Source organism: Polypterus senegalus, chromosome 2, assembly GCF_016835505.1.
Source record: "Polypterus senegalus isolate Bchr_013 chromosome 2, ASM1683550v1, whole genome shotgun sequence".
Lineage (NCBI taxonomy): Eukaryota > Metazoa > Chordata > Cladistia > Polypteriformes > Polypteridae > Polypterus > Polypterus senegalus.
The window spans coordinates 72,370,249-72,394,923 of NC_053155.1; the positions used below are offsets into that span (position 1 = coordinate 72,370,249).

General features: G+C 37.1%; 1 protein-coding gene across 1 annotated transcript in view; it reads left to right on the plus strand.

Annotated features, from left to right (window-relative positions):
* LOC120523026 (radixin) overlaps positions 1 to 24,675 on the plus strand; it is a 102,277-nt gene that overhangs the window by 54,136 nt on the left and 23,466 nt on the right. Inside the window, exons 5-10 of the mRNA XM_039743949.1 lie at positions 3,621 to 3,895; positions 4,605 to 4,688; positions 7,433 to 7,579; positions 7,883 to 7,979; positions 11,281 to 11,444; positions 15,071 to 15,201. Coding sequence (XP_039599883.1) covers positions 3,621 to 3,895; positions 4,605 to 4,688; positions 7,433 to 7,579; positions 7,883 to 7,979; positions 11,281 to 11,444; positions 15,071 to 15,201 — 898 coding nt within the window. The remainder of the gene's footprint in view (positions 1 to 3,620; positions 3,896 to 4,604; positions 4,689 to 7,432; positions 7,580 to 7,882; positions 7,980 to 11,280; positions 11,445 to 15,070; positions 15,202 to 24,675) is intronic.

Genomic DNA, 24,675 nt, shown 5'->3' on the forward strand with positions numbered 1-24,675 from the left:
ATTTCGTTATTCCCTGCACAGATTCGTGGTACCCTCTGCCAGACACAGCAAAACAGCCCCAAACATAATCAGGCCTCCTCTCTGATTCATTTAGTTATGGTGTTCTTTTCTTTGATAGCTTAATTTTTTTCATCTGTAGACACAGAGCTGATGTGGCTTTCCAAAAACTTCCTGTTTGTCTCATCTGCCTAAAGGACATTCCTCCGAAGCATTGTGGCTTATCAATATTAATTTTAGCAAATTCCAGCCTGGCTTTTGTATGTTTTTCATTCAACTTTGTGTCCTCATAGGTTAACTGGACACTTTATATTTGGTCCTTTATGTGTAATGTTGGGAATTTCAGTGAATGTGCAATGTAGTCAACTGATGTCCATTTAGGGGAATAGTTCGTTCCTTGCTCTTAATACTAGTGGCATGGTGTATTATCGTGATATTCCGCTCTACTTTGCCTTTACCTATTTTCTTCACGAATAAGTGTACTCGTCACATTCGTTCCCAGGTTGGTCTATTGTCGCACCCAGTGCTGGATTAACCATATAAGCAAACACATGCATAGGGCATCAAGGGTAAAGGGGGCACCACAAAATTTTTCACGGCCGAATTTATCAAATAAATTATTAAATTAATTAAATTTATAGCCATTTTCAAAATTGAATGAAAAATGAATACTGCCTCCCTGTACCTCCCTATGCCGTCACTGTTCGTAGACACCTTGTGCGCCTTACTCCGTGCGTTGTGCATACATACTGGTGCCATCTACGATGGGGAATTCCCATTTCATTGTGATTTCCCTTAAACGCCATGTTATGTCAAAATATTGTGAAAATAATTCTATTCAAAACAAATGTTTTTATATTTTTAAATAGTAGTAGTCGATTAAAAATTATTATCACCTAATTGTTGTGTTTCATGAATTATCTGTTATTTAACTTAAAATAAATTTCTAGTGCGTAGAAAGAGTTTTCTGTTTTAAGCAAAAACAGAAAATCGTCCCAGTTTGAGGAAAAAATATTCTGGTAAGTATTTAATTCTATTCTTGGATATTTTAAAATTCATTTACATTATGTAAAAGTGAAAATCGTAATGCTGATTACTATTGGATAAGATTGTTTAAAACGTTTTTTACTAATAAAGATTTATTAACAAACTTTTCACAAAATATTCTTCAAATCTTGTACTAAGAATCCGTGTAATTAGATTTGCTAAACTGACACAAAAGCAATAAATTAAATAATCAAAATGGTAAATCTACGGTTTATGTCAAAATGTTTTAATTTTGAATTTTCGATAATAAAATAAAATTTTATTTTCTAGTTTGTTATTTTAATATTTTGAATTACTAGTGTAAGGGGGCACCAAAATTACTTAGTGCTGAGGGCATCAAAGGGTCTTAATCCGGCCCTGGTCGCACCTTTAAGATTAACACACATATGAATAGAGATATCTAACTACAAATGTGCCGTATGAATGGCTTATGCACCACTACACACATACATAGATAGAAGCATACACACAGACCCTAACCACACAATAAGTACTATATGAATTATGCACCAATCTCTAGCATTCTAGAGACTTAGTTTATCTTTGGCACAAACAACATATCATGTCTTAGATATATCTCGGATCTAAATTACTTTTGGTCGCCAAGAATATATATATTCAAACATACAAAGGCTCAACATCCTTGGCTGTAGGCCATTTATCAACCAATGAATGTCTTACTTTAATGTACTATTCATTATTGGACAGAGCTCTTCATCCTCAGCCCGATAAACCTCACAATTTAGATCATATGGGACTTCCTTACTGCTCCATGTGCTCTAAATATTTACCTTATTACTTCAGTCACTGTATATATTAAGGCAAAGCACAGAAAGTTGAAAGCAATGTGGTATTTATTAAAGAACAATAATACCTGTAGAGAAAAGCATTAAAGAAAATGTGGATAGCAAAGTCTGGATATATATACAGTGGAACCTCGGTTTGCGAGCATAATTCGTTCCGGAAATGTGCTCGCAGTCCAAAGCAACCCGTATATCAAAGTGAATTTCCCCATAAGGAACTCGGATGATTTGTTCCACAACCCACAGCTATTCATATAAAAATGATTAATACAAAATATAAAGTAAAAATACATAAAACAAATTAACCTGCACTTTACCTTTGAAAAGAATCATAGCTGGTGTGAGTGAGTTTCTAAATTCTTGTGGGATTCCACCCAACGGGACGACATGCGGAAGAACGTCCCAAAGCAATCGCAGTCTCCCAGCGCTGTAGCAGTTCGCTGTAAAAAGAGAATCCAGAAAGATCACAGACATGCTGTAAGCACCTGCCGTCAGTGAGTGATACAAGGAACATTATAAACACACAGGGCATAGTACTACTTGGCCACGACCCTGCCTGACTGCTGTGTCTGTGTATAGGAGAGTGGCAGATCCTACTGCAATAAATAACCGTGCTGTTGCTCTTTCAAGCTGAATAAAGCTGGTGGTGCAAGACGGGGACGCACACACACACACACAGTCACGATGCTGTAGTAAACAGTATACACTCGTACGGATGTTGACTATATGAGCGAGGCACGCTGATTCAGAAGGAGAATAGGAGACAATTGCCCACAATCCCGCAGCAAGAGAGAGAAGAACCTTCAGCTCAGTTGTGATTGCATGACGCTCAGCAGACAAAGCGTATACATACATACTACTCGTATTGCAAGACGTCGCTCGTTTATTAAGTCAAAATTTATTTAAAAATTTAGCTCGTCTTGCAAAACACTCGTAAACCAAGTTACTCGCAAACCGAGGATCCACTGTATAGTCTTTAGCTTATGAAAAGTTAAAAATGTCAGGTGAATGTCCCAGGGCAGCATTTATTTAGCAATCAATATTCATGAAATGCTTTAGCTGGCGATCGGATGAAAACAGTTGCATGTCTTTCTGCATTTTTTGATGTCGCTCTGTCTTCATTGTCTCCTCCTCTTCTTACGATGTCGCATTCAGATGAGGTTTATTTATTTTACAATTCCATGTGCAATTCTTCCGGCATGTCTTCCTTTCCCAAGCTGTACAACAATTTGGTAATTCTTTGTTCCGGGAGCTCATCCATTCACAGGTTATAAAGTAATCCAAACAGCCTTAAGAATTGTCCTGTTTTCCTTTCCCAAGGTGTAAACCAATTTTAGTCCTAGTTGCCCATCCACAGCTTGAGGCATCTCCTGGATTTCAGCACCGTTTAAATAGATGCTACTGTGATTGATATTGGTACATTTCAGGAAAACAGTCATGCCTTCTTAAGTGTTAAATTTATCTTGTCCATTTTAGCAAAATACTTGTTTTAAAGTAATAAAATTTGTTAGCTGTTCTTTTACAATTAATTTCATTTTTGTTTGTGTGAGCAAAAAATAAAATATACAACATTTAAAATCCACGACACTCCAGATAGACCTGGCAGCTCCTACAGGAATAAACAGATTCAGCATTATGTATATCATATATAATTGATCAAGTGGTAGCAAATGATTTGATTTTGCATAAATCAATTTTGTTTGTTGGTCCAATTACTTAAACTTTTGGAATCTAAAAGTTTAATATTTTTGTTCTTTTTTTTGCTTGTAAAAGGTAACTCAACAAGATGTTAGAAAAGAAAATCCTTTGCAGTTCAAATTTCGTGCAAAATTCTTTCCAGAAGATGTTTCTGAGGAACTGATACAAGAAATAACACAACGACTGTTCTTTCTGCAAGTCAAAGAAGCCATCTTAAATGATGAAAATTACTGCCCCCCAGAGACTGCAGTACTGCTGGCATCATATGCAGTGCAGGCCAAATATGGAGACTTCAACAAGGAAATGCATAAACCAGGCTACTTAACTAATGATCGACTACTTCCTCAACGGTGAGGATAGCTTTAATACATATAGAAGTGTCTGATTAAAAACTGAAGTTTGCTTATGATATAACTAGATGAGCTTAATTGTTTAGCTTAGATATTACATTTTTGTATGCAAATTCCTGCAAAGTGTATTTTTTCTCATGGTTTTTTTTTATATCTAGGTGTCATATTGTTGGTAAAGTTGAAAGTGACCAAGTATAAATGTGTTTTCTAAATTGTTCATTAAGAGTGCACTAATTTGAAAAGAATCTGTCTTAATTTTCATTGCACATTACTGTTCATTAGGTTTAAAACTTATGAATATACCACTTTAATAAATTGTACTTAAAACTATTACAAAATAAATGTCGCAGTTAAAATGGCTTATGTATTTTATTTGAGTACATTCTTTCAGAATCTCATCCTCTATAATTCACTTTCAGGATAGGAGAGAGAGAGTGGCTTTTAGATGTGTTAATTACACAAAGCGTCCCGTTTTATTTATAAATATTGGAATATTTTATGTGGTCTGTTTTTAGAATTTTTTGCTTTTTTTTATTGTTCATTTTTTCAGTGTGTAACTGTATTCCTGATTATTTGTTGTTTGAGTGTTGTTTCAAACTATATTTATGGGAGATGTACACTTTAACTTTGTTGAAGTAAAAAAAAAAAAAAGACGAGTGTTACCAACTGATTAGCCATAATAATGTATGTGTTCTTTAATCTGTTTTAGGGTTTTGGAGCAGCATAAATTGACTAAAGAACAATGGGAAGATAGGATTCAGACATGGCATGAAGAGCATAGGAGCATGCTAAGGCAATGGCTTTTACAAATTAGTGTTTATTTTTCTTAATATGGTAGTTTAATTATCTGGTATTCTGTGTAAGAAAAGGACCCTGGAGAAGAATGAGTGTGCCCTAGTGTTTTGTTTTGTTTTTTTTTTCTTCTTCTTTATACTGTATCACACACAGTCAATTTTACAGATTCTTGGGAGCTAAAGCCTAAGTGAGATGAAAAAATGATGAATGGATTGGTGGTGTACAATTTATTTTAATCCTAGGGTGGCATGTGTTAACACTGTTTCAGTGCTGTGCTAAATGGTTTAGGGACCCGGGTTCAATTCAAAATCATACCACTGTGTAGGTTTCTCAGGGTATTTAATTTCCTCCCATAACTTTGTGTATTGTTTGGCCTACAGTCTGTATCTGCCTATTTGTCAGATAGACACAGATCCTATCAAAGGCCAATTCTTGTTTAATACCCAAGTACTGCCGGAAAAGGTACCAGCTCCCCTCCATTGCAATTTAGGTAACTGCTTCAAAATGTAAATTTATAAATATTTATGCATTTGAATGTAAATATGCACAGTGGGTACGGAAAGTATTCAGACCCCCTTCAATTTTTCACTCTTTGTTACATTGCAGCCATTTGCTAAAAACATTTAAATTAATTTTGTTCCTCATTAATGTACACACAGCACCCCATATTGACAGACAAAAAAAATAATTTTTGAAATTGTTGCAGAATTATTAAAGAAAAACTGAAATATCACATGGTCTTAAGTATTCAGACCCTTTGCTCAGTATTTAGTAGAAGCACTGGTCAGGCGACTGGTTGCAATCGAGGGAAAAATGAATGCAGCCAAGTACAGGGATATCCTGGACAAAAACCTTCTCCAGAGTGCTAAGGACCTCAGACTGGGCCGAAGGTTTACCTTCCAACAAGACAATGACCCTAAGCACACAGCTAAAATAACGAAGGAGTGGCTTCACAACAACTCTGTGACTGTTCTTGAATGGCCCAGCCAGCACCCTGACTTAAACCCAATTGAGCATCTCTGGAGAGACCTAAAAATGGCTGTCCACCAACGTTTACCATCCAACCTGACAGAACTGGAGAGGATCTGCAAGGAGGAATGGCAGAGGACCCCCAAATCCAGGTGTGAAAAACTTGTTGCATCTTTCCCAAGAAGACCCATGGCTGTATTAGCTCAGAAGGGTGCTTCTACTAAATACTGAGCAAAGGGTCTGAATACTTAGGACCATGTGATATTTCATTTTTTCTTTTTTTAATAAATCTGCAACAATTTCAAAAATTCTTTTTTTTGTCTGTCAATATGGGGTACTGTGTGTACATTAATGAGAAAAAAAATTAATTCAAATGATTTTAGCAAATGGCTGCAATATAACAGAGTGAAAAATTGAAGGGGGTCTGAATACTTTCCATACCCACTGTATATTGTCATGTATAATTATAGACATTGAATACATAGCTTTCAGGCCATTTTCCAGTTTTCAAATTTTACAAATTTGAATGCTAGAATGAAATTATAAGTATTCAGTTTCTGTACCTAAAGCTGGTAAAGCTGCAAAAAGTGGGTCTACAAATAAGTTTTCAGGGAAGAATTTACCAGTTTTGCACACAGATTCCTTTGTTCTCTCATGCAGATTTCTTCCACATTTTTCAGGTTAGTCAAATGACAATTACTTACTACAGTTTTGAACTGGTGCAATAGATTCTCAAATTGAATGAGAACAGGGCTTCTAACTAGGCCATTTTTGCCTTTCATCCCTGAGCCAATCCAAGGTTACTTTGGCCTTGTGTTTAGGATCATTGTCCTAATGAAAGTTGAATTAACACCCAACCTTCATTGTTTTAGCAGGTAGCTCTTCTTTGTTTAAGATGAAGCCACATACAGTAATACTGAATTCTGTCAATATTACACTCATGTATTTGTCACAGTTAAAACATTGCGCTCCTACAAAAAAAATCCATCAAATGAAAAATAAAACACACAACTTTTTAATCTCCACATGTCAAAGTTATACAGTATTAAAAATTCTTAAAGCATTTCTTTATAACACAATAGCAAAAGTTGAGCAAAGAACCTATAAGCTATTATATAGCAGTGAAACACCACTTTCTCACTGAGTTATGAAAAGTGGATTCAGATTCTTTCAATTGAGCAAAATAAGGTTAATTCTGTTTCAACCAGATGTCTAGTCCCTGTTAATGAAACGCCCCATCAGCGTTCTTCACCAGTACTTATTGGAGGTGTGGGCAGTTTTACATTTGTGCCACACATTTGACATTTGGCCTTGTCTTTCTCCAGAAGCATATGCAAATAAATCCCCTTAAAGTAAGCAATGTGCACTTTAATTATGTCTGAATTGTTTTAATTTTTTTTATTTTAAACTGTGAAGCAGAAGTGATAATTAATGAGAAATGTGTCTTTGTCCCAAATGTTATGGAGGACACTGTATACTTTGAATGAGTAATCTATTTTTTTTTCTTCAGAAATTTTTGTTTTTAAATTTTTGTACCCGGCCTGTCTAATTTTTGATCCACTCTTGCTTGGTGTAGACAACAGAAGAAACGCTTTTCCTGTAATATTGAATAAGGTTGGAGAACACACTGATACTAATCTTAGGTGGTTGTTTACAGAAATTATCTTCAATGCTAATGGATTGCCATTTTCATGTTCACTATGCACACATGCAGATTAAATATTGTACACATTACACCATATTCTGACAATATTACTAATACTGTTTTAATAGAGAGGATTCAATGATGGAATATTTGAAGATTGCACAAGATTTGGAGATGTACGGTGTGAATTACTTTGAAATTAAGAACAAAAAGGGGACAGAGCTGTGGCTTGGAGTTGATGCCTTAGGACTTAACATTTATGAACATGGAGACAAGTAAGTTTAGTTGTTTTAGTCTCATCTTTTTTTGTCAATACTTAACAGATTAATTAAGAAATAGTTGTTGTCTGTTGCTGCAGTTCCTTGTTTAATGTCTGAATGATGTTTTGCTGTTGGCACAGGTTTAGATTTTTTTCATTTTGTTGACATGGGTAAGAGACATTAATTGCAGTCTATTGGTAAATTGATTAAATACAGTTGACGGAGTAAGTTTTAAAAATCATATAGATAAAAAATATAGTTTATTGAAATTGTAATTTTTATGTAAACTGTTAAAGTAAAAACAAATTTTATTTCCAGATTGACACCAAAGATTGGCTTTCCATGGAGCGAGATCCGAAATATTTCCTTTAATGACAAAAAGTTTGTTATTAAGCCGATTGACAAAAAAGCTCCGGTAAGCAAAAAAAACTAGTGTAACAAAATTTAAAACCTTTTTCAGGATTACAATTAGTGTACCTTTCTTTTCACTGGCAAGTGTCACATTATTTACAACAGTCCTTTTACATTACACTCAGGCTTACTTATTTTTATCACTTAATAATGAAATCGTAGTTAATATTGATTATGTCATGGTTTTGTTATTAGCCATGAAACTGGCATTTGTATTTTTTTTCTTATTTTTGAAAAACCTTTTTGATCTTGCTCTTTAGGATTTTCTTTGGAAATAATTTTGCTTTTATATGGTTGTATATTGCTTGAAAATGATCACACAGGCAATGCCAACATTGAATTTTTCATTTTCATTTGTCATTATGAACCTGGTTAAATCTTTTTTTTTTTTTTTAATTTTCGCTTGAAGTGCTTTCCTTGCACAGACTTTGTTTAGAATTCTCGCTTTTTTAAATAAATATTTTGAAGTGGCGCCAGAGAAGAGGGTGTGACATATTATGTTGTTTCAGCTCTCTGGGCATGTACCAAGTGGAAATATTCAAGAATTAAGTGAATTGAATGTTTCTGTAAATCAAGCAAGAATTTCACTTTACATGTGACAATTCTACTTACTACTGTTACTATTCTTATTGTTGCTATGTAATGGTCTGGGTCCCCTCCAGAGTCCATTGTGACTTCTGGGAGTCTCTTTAACTCGGAACTGTTGATAACATATCTAGGGGTTAGCTGGGCAAATGAAGACACACACAGTCAGCAAGGAGTGGTCCTAAGAGTTTTGGTGCTTTTACTTAAAAATAGTGTTCAAAAGGGCAGTGCTTCAATAATTAGTCAACATTAAATAATCAAGTAAAAATCAAGTGTAAGTGGAGGTTAAAAAGTTCAAATAAATAATCCATTGAAACAAGGTTAAAACACATGGCAAGAAACAGTTTTACAAGCTCACAATTCCAGGTACATCCTTCTAAAAACTATGGAAGCAGGATCCTGTAAGGGATAAGCAGAGGAGATGTCATTCTGACAGGCACAGCCAACCTTTAAATTGAGTTCAGGCCCCTGCAGCCATTACAAACTCCCAGCAAGGTGGCACATCAAGCCTCCAACTCCCTCTGCCACTTCCCTAGCCTTATGCTAGAGCCCCCCGGAGCAACAGATCACTCCAGCTTCCTCAAGATGCTCAGCTGGTGCTGCCCTTTTGGCTCCTGCTGTGCCCATCATGCTTTCATTTAACTTCTCTTTCCAAAATTTTTTTTTTTTTTTTTTTTCCTACCCCACCAATTTTGCCGTGTGGGCTTCCTCTATACAACTAATTGGGTGCAGATGCTGTCCTCCACCCGCTTTGAGGTGTGAGTGAAGCTCTTGACTAACTTGCTCATGTTTGCACCTGCACCTGCTTGGAGCCTGCACACGGCAGGACTCCTAATTATCTATTTAAAATTCCGAAATCCACAATCCTCTCAAATTACATACTATTATATCAAGTAAAATACCTGTACAATTTGTTCAAAATACGTAGTCAAATAAAATAAAAACTTCCACAATTACTTGGTTATTCCCACTAAAGGACTAAATGAGAATTACCTTTTTGGCTCAGTGACAAGCTTGGCCTTCTTTGCTAAAGAAATATAGAAAGCCAGTTTGGCAGACCAGCCCTGCATACTAGATGAACACTTATTTTAATGGCCAAGGTGAACGAAGAGCCTTCTGCTCCAACCCCACCACACACCTTAGACTATGCTGGTCTAGCTTGCTTTCTTAATTTTTTTTTTTTTTCAGATTATCAGCACTTTTAGTTAAATATTAGTTGGACCTCATGCCTAGACTGATGGGCATACTCAGACATATAACATTTACACTGATGTGGATTCTGATACAACTAGTCAAAAGTTATGCTTTCCTTTATAAACTAGGTGCATTTGTTTCCCTGTACTTCAGTGAGAGCTGGAAGGTCCATATCAAATCCTTGGGCTATACTACCTCTTAGACTAGAACTTCCATGCTCTGGTTATTGTCAGTTACTGAGCCCAAAGCTTTATTTTAAGAAATTTGAGTGTGATGTTCAAGATAGTTATTACATTAACAAAGCATCTGTAAGAGTTACACTTTTCTCTATGAAGGTCCATAGAACACTGCAATCAAGTCTACCATCCAAAATGAGCCAAGAAAGACCACATCATGTCATAGAAACAAAATAGCCCACATAATCTCCATAAGGTTTTGGTATCATTAAAACAGCATTATATATACTAAGGTAAATTACAACAAATCAGTTTTGCCCTTTTCAAATTATTTAAAAGATTTCTTAAATATGTCTAATCTGCAATGAGCTATAATTTTATTAAAGCATTCCTTCTAAATGTTAAAGAGAGAGAGTTATTTTAAACTAATATTTTTACATTTTCTTAATTCTTACCTTTCATTGCATTTGTCAATTTCTGTATCTTGAGAAGTACTTAATAGCCAGTTCTCAGGTTAAGGCATCTCCTGCAGATTTTGGAGCAAATGCACAGTTATGAAGCAGCACGTATAACCCACAAATTTTTCTTTTCAGTTGAATTTCAACTGAAGAAAACAAGTTTTGTTGCAAATATGTAACAGCCTTCACTAATGATGAGGACTAGTATTGCACAATATGGACTCTGCCTCCACTTTTGGACATTGTATGCCTTCATGTACACTTGTTGCCTAAAGTAATTTACAGCAGGCCCAACCACACAGTAAGCTCAGTTACAGATAAGCAGGTTGATCTTCAGCTAGCCCTTTAGCTGAACAATGGAAACAACTGCTTGTATTTCCCACTGTCCTACATACATGTTGAAGTTATGCCATCTCAAATAGTATAGCTGCTGGGAGGGGGAAATAATACTCTTAGCGATCCGTTAGCAATGACAGCATATCAAGGCTGAGGGATTAGTCATCAAGTTAGTGATGGGTTTTGTGTTGTCTTTATACCTTTTTCAACTCTGGTACCATATTACTACAAACTGTAGGATGCTTAACTGTGAGGTTAACATACCATACATACCTGTGTTCATTTTAGGTTAAATTTTTGTGTGTTTTGATTAATTTGGCTTTAATGTAACTTTATTAATATAAAGTTTGCAACATTTTTTTTTTTTGAAAAACAGGTATTAAAACATAAACTGATGTTTTCAGTGCAGGTTCTAGCATACATGCAAACCTGGCATGCAAACATTGGTAGGAACAGAATTTATTAATAAAGGCCATCTGTAATTGCAAAAGATTTCTGACTGGAAAAAAAATTTAAAAAATTAAATTATTTTATCTTTGTTCAATTTTGCCCAAAGGATTTTGTTTTCTATGCTCCTCGATTACGTATTAACAAACGTATTCTGGCTCTGTGTATGGGAAATCATGAACTGTACATGAGAAGAAGGAAACCAGATACCATTGAAGTCCAGCAAATGAAAGCTCAAGCCCGAGAGGAAAAGCATCAGAAACAGCTTGAAAGGTACTGCTGCTGTTTGTTTCACTTTTTTTTTTTTTTTTTTTTTTTTGTTTTGTTTAAATAAAACCTTTCCTAGATTATTACTACAGACCCATCATAATATGTTATTCTGGCCCTCCGATCCGTTTTTTTTTTTTTTGAGGGTTGATACCAATCACCAATTTTATGTTACTAAGAATTGGATAATCCTAAAACTGATTTTGATTTTTTTTTCTTTTTAATTGTAATATTTTTTACACTTAGCTCTTGCATAACTTTACCATGTAGAAACCTTATGTTCTGTATTAAAAATAAACTGCACAGAACAAGTGTTATCTCTGATTTTTTTTTTTTTTTACACAAAGTGAATTTCTGTACTATACTATTCTGTACTATTCAGCGACCCTAAAATACTAAAATAAATACAATCCCCATACAGTCCTCTTAAAACATATTTTTTAAACTAATAAAACATACACAAAATAGTACATATGCATTAAAAGTAAAGAAAATACTTGTAATTATGAGAATTTTGGCTTGTAATTATGCTAACATATTTAACAAGTTTACAGGTAAAACGATGAATATGGCTCTTAAGCTGACAGTACAGTGTTTTCTAAGTAGCAAGGGCAAATTCTTTTCTTCAGTCCAAATGTTACTGCCTTCCACCTGCTGCTTGTCAGCTCTTACAGTATGCAACATAGAACATTTTATGACACTTTGCTTAGCAGAAATTTGTTTTTCCCTAGGAGTCACAAGGGCACATTACAGGCTCCATACTTGCCAGAATTACCTCTTTTTATGCAGTAATGTAGTTTGTCTTTAGCTGTAGTCCTTTTTTAACTATCATCCAAACCATTTAACAATAAGCAGAGCTATTCCTACTTGTTCTAAACTCTTTGTCTTCTGATCCTCCATCTTTATTCTCACAGTTATCACTATCCGGCAACATTGGGTGTAAGTTGACTAAGTCAGGATTAGAAAGAGCAGTGGACATTTTGCATATTTCATTAATTGCAGAAGTGGTTGTGAAAAATCAGATACAAATTCTGAACATCACAATATTGTCTTCTACATATGAATTCTTCTTGAATATCAAGTTGAACGTTTAATATATTGCCCAGCCCTAGTTGAGGCCACATCTTTCATGTTAAAGGGGAACTTGACATCAGTATATATTAATTACTGAAGAAAATATACAGCATGAAAACAGTATATCTTCCATTACTATTTATATAATGGCATTTTTAATGTGCAGAACTGCTCCCAAACTTGATATTTTTATTTTTTGATTTTGTGAAACTGGTTCAATATTAGAATTATTGGTTATTTTTACACAGTACAAATTTTAAAAAATTGTGTTTGCAGTAAAGAGACTAGATGATACAGAAAAGACTGAATGCATACAAATGTGTGAATAAAGTTCATGGTACAGATTATTCTCCTATTGCTTGAACTCTCCATCCTCCAGGTATAGTTTCTCTAGTAAGTAATGTGGAAGTGCATTTGCTTGGATTTTTCAATTGATTGATTAGGAATGTACTATATCTGGTACAGCTAGCAAATTTTAACCAGTAATTCACTGTCCATTCAAATGTAGATTACAATTTTGAGTGCTACACATACTATGGTGTATTATAAAACCAAGGATACCAAGTTTCATTTATCAAACTGTAATTAATAAATTACCAGTAAGTCATGACTGTGACGATGCGGGTTCTGGCTCCACACTCCCATTGCTATTCGGGAGACCTTCAACCCAACACCGTTGATAATGTTACCGATGAGCTAGTCAGTGCAGGCAACAACAACTGAGCAAGGGGATGGCTGAAAAAAGTGCATAGTGCTTTTATTCAAAGAGTCAACAAAACAGGTGTTCAAAATAAAGTGCAGTGCTAAAGTTCTTCAATAAATAAATAATCCCATAAAAGAAATGTGGAGGTTAAAACCAATAAATAGAAAATCTTCTTAAAACAACGAGGTTAAAACGATCAGGAAGCAGTCTTTAAAAACAATTGACAAACCCGGTGCCTTATTTTAAAACTAGCGTCTCTGCTTCACCCATCCGGGCCCCACAACAAGAGAGACGCTCTCTCTGCAGCTGACCTTTATGCCTGCATCCGCTGTCAGTTGCCATACCGATCCTTGGCTCCGGTCGGCTCCTCCAGACAGCGACTTGGGAATCCCTTAACGACCAAGGCTCTCACGTTAGGGACACTGCGTCCCGACTCCCGCTACCTTCCGCGGAGAGTCCTGCACCTTCCTGGTCACTCCCGTCCTGCAAAACAGACTTCTGCGGGGGTGACCACAACCACTTCTCCTGGGTGTTGGCCAAACACCCAGGCTGCCTTCAGCTGCCTGCGAGCGTTTGCTCGCCTGCTTCCTCCTGCACTGAATTGCTCGCTCTCACTTTACTGCTTCCTACTGCCAACCTCCGTTTCCTTCTCTTTCTCTTTACTTCCTTTTGATCTCCCTTCTTTTTTTTTTCCGTTTTCCCACTTGCGCTTCTTTTATAATGCCACGGGCCATAACCGCTGTAGCATATTAGCCACGGGCGCAATCACGGATGTGGGCAGTTCCTCACCTGTGCACTCGGTGAGAAACGCCCACACCGCAGATCGACCCGTGGCTTGCTATGGCCAAACGCCCCCTTGCTATTTATTTAAAATGGCCGTTGCTAAACGAGCTGTAGACCCGCTATACCACAATGACACCTATGTTAAGCACAAAATGTAACACATCTGTTCACCTTTTTATATACATTGCAGTTAAACAGTATTTTGTGTGTTGTACATTTTTCCTACTGAATGTTTCTTAAAGTGTTACTATGGAGAAAGTAGGTGAACCAGATTAACTATTTTGTTGGGCTAAATGATCTGTTTGCATCACAGTTATAACTGTGGTATTATTGTAATTGGATACTCTCTCAAAAAATAATTGAGCATGCGTGTGTATACTGTATGTTTATATATGACTGCTGGAAAGCTCTCAACCAATCAAAAAGCTGGAAAGCTCTCAACCAATCAAAAAGCTAATTATTTAAATAGAATTTCTATTCTCAAGAAGTTGGATTCATTTAAGACAGGTATTTGGTAGTATTTGCAATTGGGCCTAAATCAAATACCAGTTCCTGCAGTTATTGGCAGTATGGAGATCTGCAATTGTTGTCTTTCTTTTTGGCTTTAAACAGACTCGGCACTAGCCTGTGTCTGAATCTGTAGTAGATTAGCATTATACATTTGTTCAGTCCTCTTTGGAGGTAAAATGCCTTTCCTAGTTGCTGTCTCCCTTTTAAATTGACTTGTGGTGCCATGACAGGAAAGACTGACCTCAAGTTCCATTATTCAAATCTGCTAGCCCATGCAAGACTCCAAGTGGTTTCTACTTCCCTGCCAAGGTACAACTCTACACTATGAGAGGTGTGCATTTGCTCTTGGTAATTTTGATTCACATTTTTTTTTGATTGTGCATTTATTTTGAGTCAGTATGTTTTTAAGATAAAATGTTTTGTTGTATAGAATCAAGGCCTCAGGATTTACATCAGTAAGTGTTCAGTCAAAAAAAATTCTCATTAATCATTGTCACTATTGAGTACTTTTACTGTCTTCTGATTAGACTGTCAAAGTTAAATTGTTTAATCCACAATACAGGGCACAGCTAGAAAATGAGAAGAAGAAACGAGAGTTTGCAGAAAAAGAGAAAGAGAGAATAGAAAGAGAAAAAGATGAATTGATTGAACGGCTGAAACAGATTGAAGAACAGACTCTTAGGGCCCAAAAAGGTAGGTGAATTGTGAACATTGATTTTTCTTAGGGATTTGTTTAACATTCTGCTTTCAGCTATATAGGTGGTTCTATATATTTTAATATTTTATGGTACTATGAATAAATCTGTGGCTGATCAGTGAGACATGTTTCATATAGTTCACTCTTCTTACTAATTAAAAAAATAATTAAAATACCCAATACATTATGCTGAGAATCCGCATTAACTTATTTTTGGTAAGGTTTAGTTTACTGTAGACAAATTTGACATGAAAACATTAAAGTCTACATGTTTCTCTTTAAAGGTGTAGAAACTGGGTACTAAAGGAGAAATCTTCACAGTTGACTGGTTAAAGTACAGAACACCTCAAGTAAAATACCTCAGAAGTATTCTGTTGACAGCTGTATTGATGCAGTTTGCATGTCCTTTTAAACACTTTGACCAGTTCAACTAAGCGAATAAAAAACTAAACATGAAACAAGGACTAGACTGTGACCCGACATTTGCGCGATAGACATATGAGCGCCGACAAAATATCGCCGATTAAAACGTGGCATCAAAATTGCTGCAACAAAATCGCCCCGACAAAATCGCGAAAGTTTCATTAAATATGAATTACTAGTTTAAAGCATATATAATAATGTTTATTTTAGAAGTCGATATTATGAGACGCGGCATGCCATTAGCACGGAACGCAGATAGTCCTTAAGATCATGCCCTGCATATGTAGGAAGAATTGCAGCAAGACGTCTTGATAGTTGAGCGTATTTAGACTTGCTGGCTGCCTGACTGCTGGTAATTCCGCTTTGTATACGACGCGTTATGCCAACCCTCGACTGAGTTATTTGTTCGCGGCATGCCATCCTCCGTTATAACCTAACACACAATGTGTACATAATGCGCACGTATGCGTCCCACTCTTTTGGTCTCTCTTGCGATTTTGTCGGTGCGCATTTGTCGAAAACCAGCTGGCGGGTTTGTCACCACTCGTTTGTCCGTCGCGGTTTTGTCGGGGCGCATATGTCTATCGCGCTTTTGTTGGTGAACCGACTAAAGGAATCATAACAATATAACCTAACAGCAAAATGCACAAGAATTAACCTGAAAATGAGCTAGTATCAGTATCATTAGCATTGGCATCAGTAGTGCTTTGGACTTAATGATGATCATGTACATTTTACAGTGGATTCAGAAAGTATTTAAACCCCTTCACGTTCTGTGCAGTTTTGTGCTGTAGTTTTAATTTTAAATTGATACATTTGCCATTTTTGCCCATCAAGCTACACTCCGTAACACCCCTAGTAACAAAGTGATAACATGCTTTTGGAATGGCTTTGTAAATTCATTAAAAATCTTAAACTGAAATCTTGTTAGTATTTATGGTAACTGACATTCTGTATTTGAAATTGAAAAACAAATTTACCATTTAGAGCATCTGTCCAATTTTATTTTTTTAAAAAGGTACAAGGCTTAATTAAAAAATATTTATTCATTCATCCTCCACCCCAATGATATAGGCTTTCCTCTCTGTCTCTGGTGGGGGTTGAATTCTTGCTTTATTTTTTGAAGTTATGTGTTACACAGATTTTACTTACTTGATTGTATACTACCCTGTGGTGGGCTGGAACCCTGCCTGGGGTTTGTTTCCTGCTTTGCACCCCGTGTTAGCTGGGATTGGCTCCAGCAGACCCCAGTGACCCTGTACTTAGCATATAGCGGGTTGGAAAATGGATGGATGGATTGTATACTACATTACGTTCTAGAAATTTTTATATATTGTATAACCCTTGCTGTGGCACACCAAATTGTGGTAAGATGCATCCTGATTGTAGTCTACCTGTAGCAAATTGCATTGAGTGGACACTGTTTAGAAATTCACATAACTGTTTATATATGGTCCCACAATTTACACTGCTTATCAGGACAAAAACCAGGGCATGAAATCCTGTTTGTAGACATCTGCAATAAAATTATGATGAAACATAAATCAGGGCTTGGGTATGAAACCATTTCTAAAACGTTGGGTGTTCACAGAGTACAGTGGCCTTTAATGACTGTAACATGGAAGATGTTTGGAACCAACAGGCCAGGCAGTGACCAAAAACCTTGTATTCACACTAACAGTGCTTCAGTAGTCCTCTGCTGAGACTAGAGAACCTGTCCTAAAAAGGATGGCCATTTCTGCAGCACTCCGTCAATTGGGCAGTTGTGGCAAACTGGATAGACGAAAGCAACTTTACAGTAAAAAGTGTGTGACAGCTGTTTGGAGTTTGTCAATGTTATTTAAAGAGTATGGCCTAGTGAGACAAAAATCTCTTTGGGCAGAACTCTAACCACTTTGTCTTAGGAAGACTCGGCACTGTTCATCACCTTCCTGTTACTATCTCTACAGTGAAGCATGGTGATGGCACAATTGTTCTAGTGGGGTGCTCCTTAGCAGCAGGGACCAGGAGACTGGTTAGAATTGAGGGATGGATTAATGCAGCCAAATACTTAGAGGTCCGTGAAGAAAACCTGCATCATAGTGTACACGACTTCAGACTAAAGCAGCGGTTCACCCTGCAGCACAACAGTGGTCAGAAGAATACAGCCAAGACAACAATGGAGTGGCTTCAAGACAAGTCTTTTGGGGACCTTGAATTGTTCAGCCAGAGTCCAGACTTAAGCCGTATGGAATGTCTATGGAGAGACCTGAAGGTGGCAGTTTATTAATGGTTCTAATACATTGGACCTTGCGATGATCTGTTTGAAAGAATGGGACAAACTACCCAAATCCAGGTTTGAAAGACTTGTAGAGTCTTACCTAAGAAGGTCCAAAGCTGTAATTGCTGCTAAAGAGGCTACTAAAAAGTACTGAATTCTTGTATGAATGAGAGATTTCAGTTTTAGATTTTTTTTAAATATGCAAACCTTTCTGAAAACAAGTTTTCACTTTGTTGTTGTGTGTTAAGTATATATTGATATGCAAAAATGGCGAACGTATCCATTTACAAATAAAGCTAGAACACAATGAAATATGAAGAAAGCAAAGGGGTCTGAATAGGTTTTAAGTCCAGTGTGTTTACAGTTGATGCTCTGTTCATTCTTTACTTTAAAAATAGCTTATAGCATCCATCATATAATGTCTTACTGTAAGTAGTATTTTAACTTGACTAATTCTGTGAAAGAATTCACAATTGGCGCATGTTTCCTCAGTATGAATAAAAGAAAGTGGTAAAATGTATATGTATATCCAGTAAATATAATAAATATATATAAATTAGTCATATTTAAGATAATAAAGCCACAAGTTTACAGTCATATGAAAAAGTCTGGGAACTCTTCTTAATTCTTTGGATTTATGTTTATCATTGGCTGAGCTTTCAAAGTAGCAACTTCCTTTTAATATATGACATGCCTTATGGAAACAGTAGTATCTCAGCAGTGACATTAAGTTTGTTGGATTAACAGAAAATATGCAATACAGTGGAACCTCTGGTCACGACCGTAATTCGTTCCAAAACTCTGGTCACAACCCGATTTTGGTCATGACCCGAAGTAATTTTCCCCCATAGGATTGTATATAAATACAATTAATCCGTTCCGGACTGTACGAACTGTATGTAAATATTTTTTTTTAAGATTTTTAAGCACAAAAATAGTTACTTATACTATAGAATACACAGTGTAATAGTAAACTAAATGTAAAAACATTGAATAACACTGTGAAAACCTTGAACAGAGAAAACTAACCTTGCAGGAGTGTACACATAGCCTTACGAACCGCTCGCTGTAAACACTTTTTTTTCATGAGTTTTAAGCACAGGGGAAAAAAAATGAACATTTGAAAAATCTGTAATTTATACAAAAACTAACCATAAAGAACCAAGAAAACTAACCTTGCATGAGTTGAGTTCTGGCATAAAGGAAGTGAGGAGGAACTGGGTGTAGAGGAGATTACAGTTTTGAGTTAAAGTCTGTGACGATGCAGGTTTGCTGCATCTCGCTTCCAGGAGCCGTTAAACCCGTCACCATCAGTAATGTTACTGATGAGCACGACAGTTAGGCACTACTGTACAATGGAGCAAGGGGATGGTGCAAAAAGTGCTTTTATTAAAATCAACAAAACAACAATCAAAAACAAAGTCCAAATTTAAGTAAAGTGCAGTGCTTCCAGAATCATTCAATAAATAAATAATCCCATAAAAACAAATGAAGTGGAGGTTAAAATCCAATAGAAAAAGTCTTTGTTAAATACAGTACAACGAGGTTAAAACAATGCTGGAAGTAGTCTCTTTAAAAACAAGTCCGGTACATTCTTTAACTGGTGACTCCCGCTGCCTTCTCGGCCTTACACGGCCAGCCATCCTTCTTCTGGTCACTCCAGCTTCTTGATCACTCAGCTGGAGGGACTGCTTCCTTCTGCCCCACCAAGTGTCAGTCAAACACCCCTGCTTGGGCTCACTGTCCAGCTGCCTGCCTGCGAGCACTCGCTCACTCGCACTGGTTCTTTCCACACTGCCTCCTGCTTACTTCCTCACTTCGCAACCTCCCGTCTTTCTTTTTCCTCCCTTTTGCCGCCTTGCGCCTCTATTTATGAAGAGGACATGGCAGCTGTAGCGCAGCGATTATTTATTTAAAACTGGCCTCTTGACGTGAGCTGTGGACCCGCTATACCACAAAGTCCCTCTGCGCGATGCACGTCTGACAGAGAACAATGTACTGTACAGGGAGAGACTGAACATGTGCGTAAATCACCAACGTGTACGAACTGGAAGGGAAACGAAATAGAGCACAAAGAGTTCACAGCAAATGCACAGGGAGATACTGAATATGTGGGGAAATCATCGGCGCATACGAACAAGAAGGGAAACTGGCTTGTTCATCACCCGAGTGTATGGTCGTGAACAGATGCAAAAGTTTGGCGAACTTTTTGATCTTAAACAGATTTGTATGTGGTCCGAGACATTCGTGACACGAGGTTCCACTGTATGCATCATAACAAAATTAGACAGGTGCATAAATTTGGGCACCCTAACAGAGATATTACATCAGTACTTAGTTGAGCCATCTTTTGCACATATAACAGCCTCGACTCCTCCTATAGCCTTTGCTGAATGTCTGGATTCTGGATGGAGGTATTTTTGACCATTCTTATTTCTCCAGTTCAGTTGAATTTGATGGCTGCTGAGCATGGACAGCCTGCTTCAAATAATCCCATAGATTTTTGATGATATTCAAGTCAGGGGACTGTGACAGTCATTCCAGAGCATTGTACTTCTCCCTCTGCATGAATACCTTTGTAGATTTCGAACTGTGTTTTGGGTCATTGTCTTGTTGGAATATCCAACCCCTGCCTAATTTCAACCTTGTGACTGATGCTTGAACATTATCCTGAAGAATTTGTTGATACTGGGTTGAATTCATCCGACCCTCGCGTAGCGATGCGGGTTCCGCTCTATGCTCCCATCTGCTGTTCGGGAGCCCTTGAACTCTATACCGTCGGTAATGTTACCGATGAGCTTAGCAGTGAGGCAACAACAAAGCAAGGGGATGGTGTATAAAAATGCTAAGTGCTTTTATTTAAAATTACAACAAAAAGTGTTCAAAATAAGTGCAGTGCTTCAAAAGTTCAAGAAATAAATAATCCAATAAAGCAAGTGAAAACGTGGAGGTTAAAAACAATAAAGAGAAAAAACAATCCTTAAAAACGAGGTTAAAAACAACGCGGGAAGCAGTCTTTAAAATACCATTCAGAGCCCGATGCTTTTAACCTAGCATCTCTGCTGCTTCACCCATCTGGGCCCCGCAGCAGGCGAGATGCTCTCTCTGCAGCTGTCTTTCTCCTTTTCAAACAGGTCTGGAGGCCTCCCGATCCTGGCTTCGGTCACATACTCATCCCAGGCCCGAGGCTTGGCTTTCACCCAACAGCCAGGACGCACATGCTGGGGAATCCACCACCAAAGCCTCCCAACTCACGCTGCCAGTCGCCCTTCACTGGTCACTCCCGCTACTCGATCACTCAGTAGGAGCAACCACTACTACAACTCCTGGGTGTCTGTCTGTCTTTCTTTCCTTCCTTCCCCTTTTTTCTTCCTTTTAGCCGACTCGCGCTTCTATATATCGAGAGGGGGCATGGCAGCTGCGGCAATTAGCAGCCCCAGGAACAATCACAGATGCGGACAGTCTCACCTGTGCACTTAGGTGCGAAACGCCCACACCGCAGATCGCCAGTGAGAACTGCTTCAGCCACACAACCACCACGCCCCCACGCTAAGCCGCAAGCGCGGTGATTATTTATTTAAAAGACGGGAAGGCTCGACGCAACTGGAGCCCAAGTCCACAGCTTGGCCACACTACACCTACACTCCCATGCTAAGCGCGGTGATTATTTATTTAAAACTGGCCTTTGCTCAGAGAGATCTGTGGACCCACTATACCACACCTCGACTTTAACAAGGGCCCCAGTCCCTGAGCTAGCCACACAAACCCACAGCAAATCAACCACCAAAGTTAACAGTAGATAGCAGGTGTTTTTCTTGGAATACAGTATTATTCTTCTGCCATGCAAAGCGCTTTTTGTTATGACCAAAACTCAATTTTCATCAGTCCAAAGCACTTTGTTCCAAAATGAATCTGGCTTTTCTAAATGAGTATTTGCATACAACAAGCAACTCCATTTATGGCACGAGTGCAGAAAGGGCTTCTTTCTCATCACCCTGCCATACAGATGTTCTTTGTGCAAATTGCGCTGAATTGTAGAACGATGTATAGATACACCATCTGCAGCAAGATGTTCGTGCAGGTCTTTGGAGGTGATCTATGGGTAGTCTATAACCATTCTCACAATCCTGTGCATATGCCGCTCCTGTGTTTTTCTTGGCCTGGCAGATCTGGGTTTAACAGCGACTGTGTGTGTGGCCTTCCATTTCCTGATTACATTCCTTACAGTTGAAACCTCTGACATAGCTTTTTGTAGCCTTCCCTTAAACCATGATACTGAACAATCTTTGTTTTCAGATCTTTTGAGAGTTGTTTTGAGGATCCCATGCTGTCACTCTTCAGAGCAGAGTCAAAGGGAAGCACAACTTGCAATTGACCACCTTAAATACCTTTTCTCATGATTGGACACACCGGTCTATGTAGTTCAAGGCTTAACGAGCTAATCCGACCAATTTGGTGTTGCAAGTAATCAGGGTTGAGGAGTTAAATGCATTCAAAATTACAAGGGTACCCAATTTTTTGCACAGCCAGTTTTTCACATTTGATTTAATTTCATACAACTAAATAAATACTGCTTCACTAAAAATCTTTGTTCGGAAAACACCCCAGTACTCAGATGTTCCTTGGAAATGAAAGACATACCACTGTTGTCTTGTTTTGTTGAAAGTAATGTAGATTATTATGCAGGCTGAGAGGGGTTCCCAAACTTTTTCATATGACTGTATGTTCAAAACCTGACTTGTGGTCTTACTGTACCTGAATAAACAAATAATTGCTCTGTCACGTCCACCACACCACTTTCTCATCTCTTATGTCTCTCCTTTTCCTTGTGCAATTTAATTCCCAAAAATTAATTTCCACCTGTCCCCACTTCTGTGCCATCCTTGAGTCTTTACTGCCACTGTCAACTTTGTGTACCTGGGGCCAGTGCTTTACTTGCAGTTGTTAAAAGTAGGTTCACTAGGTTGACATTAGACGTATTTTAGCATTGTATTCATTTATTTTCTTTTCATTTTATTGAAAAACTGATGGTTTGTGTAAATTTGTATTTTATTTGCTTATATTACTTGATAATCATTGTAATTAATGTTGTGTTCTTTTACATTTTAACATTTTGCTTCTCTCAGAGCTCAGTCCAGAAGGTAATTTCAAAGTATTTTTGGTTTTGGACATTCATTTCATCTTACATTTGTTACAGTAAATGATTGAAAAAAGAACTTTCAGTTCCACCTTGTGCACTCGCTGTGTAAGCAAATCATTTTGTCTGATAGTCTTTAATCATCAATGAATTTTCCTTGTGTGCAGTATGTCAAAGGAATACTTCTGTACCATAATGTGGTAATTGGGAAAAAGTATTCCTTTCTGAATGTATTCTTCATTATTATTTGTCTTCATTAATATAAGGAAAATCTTTAACTTTACATTTGTATTTTGTAATTATTTCCTTTTGATACACAATTTAAATTGTTGAAAATGACAACATAAAACTTTTTCTGTCTGTCACAGACGCATACCATGCATTGACCCTGTGTCAAGATCTCATTTTTAGCTAAAACTTTGAAACTAAAGCATATGGTTTGGTATTAGTTATTATAAAACATATGTTTGCCAATAAATTAAATCCAGTCTGTGAGAAATGTGAGTTGAGAGAATATTTTGTGCAGCATCTTGTGCCTGTACTATCAAGATGAACTACTTTCTGTGGATTGCTCCCTATTTAACCTCCTTAATATTCTTAATTTATTAGATTCCTATGAGGCCTTGTATAGCTACAAAGTCAGTTTATGTGAGTCTACCTAAATCAATTCTGTTAGTGTTCTGTGTCTTCGACTGTCACAATGGTAGGCTCGGTTAGATATCTTGGTACTAATTATTGCAAGATTATTATTGTCACCAGTTTAACTGACATTTTCGAGTTATCTGTCTGCCTGTAAATCTTTGCAACTTTCTCCTGCATTTCAGGGAAGTCTATGAGGTGAAACCTTTTCTGTACATAATATCTTGACAACTTTTTTAATCATGTCGCCTTTGGCCTTGTATGCGGTCTCATGCCCTAAATGTCCATTTTGGTGAGCATTAATGTCTTTTTCATTAGATACCTGTCTTTTTCCATTCCAGATAAAATGGGAAGGACCTATTAAATACTCCGCCCTCATCCTGGGCTGGTCTTGTCTGACTTTAAGAGACTGACAAATGTACTACTGGATAATTTATTTACTCTATTCATCTTTTGCCCTCCTCTAATATTATGCGTTGATACTCGTTCAAATGAACCTAAAAACACCCAGTATGAATGGGAATATACTTAAGTGATATTTAGCTCATGAGTTTCCCAGCGGGATTGTGGCACTTGTATGTTTTTGAAAGATATTTGCATTAAGATGAGAATTCACTTCTTTTCAATTTTTTTACTTCAGTTAAAGGTACATTTTTTGTTAACATCTTCAATGAAGGATAAAGAGGATAAATGAAGACTTTTTTTCTCAGCCTGTTTTGGTTTTATTTATCAAATGTATCAACATTAGTGGAGAACCACTGTAATCTAGTTAAAACCAAAACCCTGACACCCAACCCCTAATTAACGTTGCTACTTTGGTTAATGACCTCAACCTGACATATCCCATATTACTCTTGGTATTTCCTTTATTGATACAACTTTCAAAAATCTAATTTTAGGCTGATTTCGTTTCTCAGTACACATTTATTTGCAATTTGGCTTTTCAAATTGGGTTTAGCAACATCCCTTTTGCTTCAGGACACATTGATATACTGTGGTGCTAGGTGATAT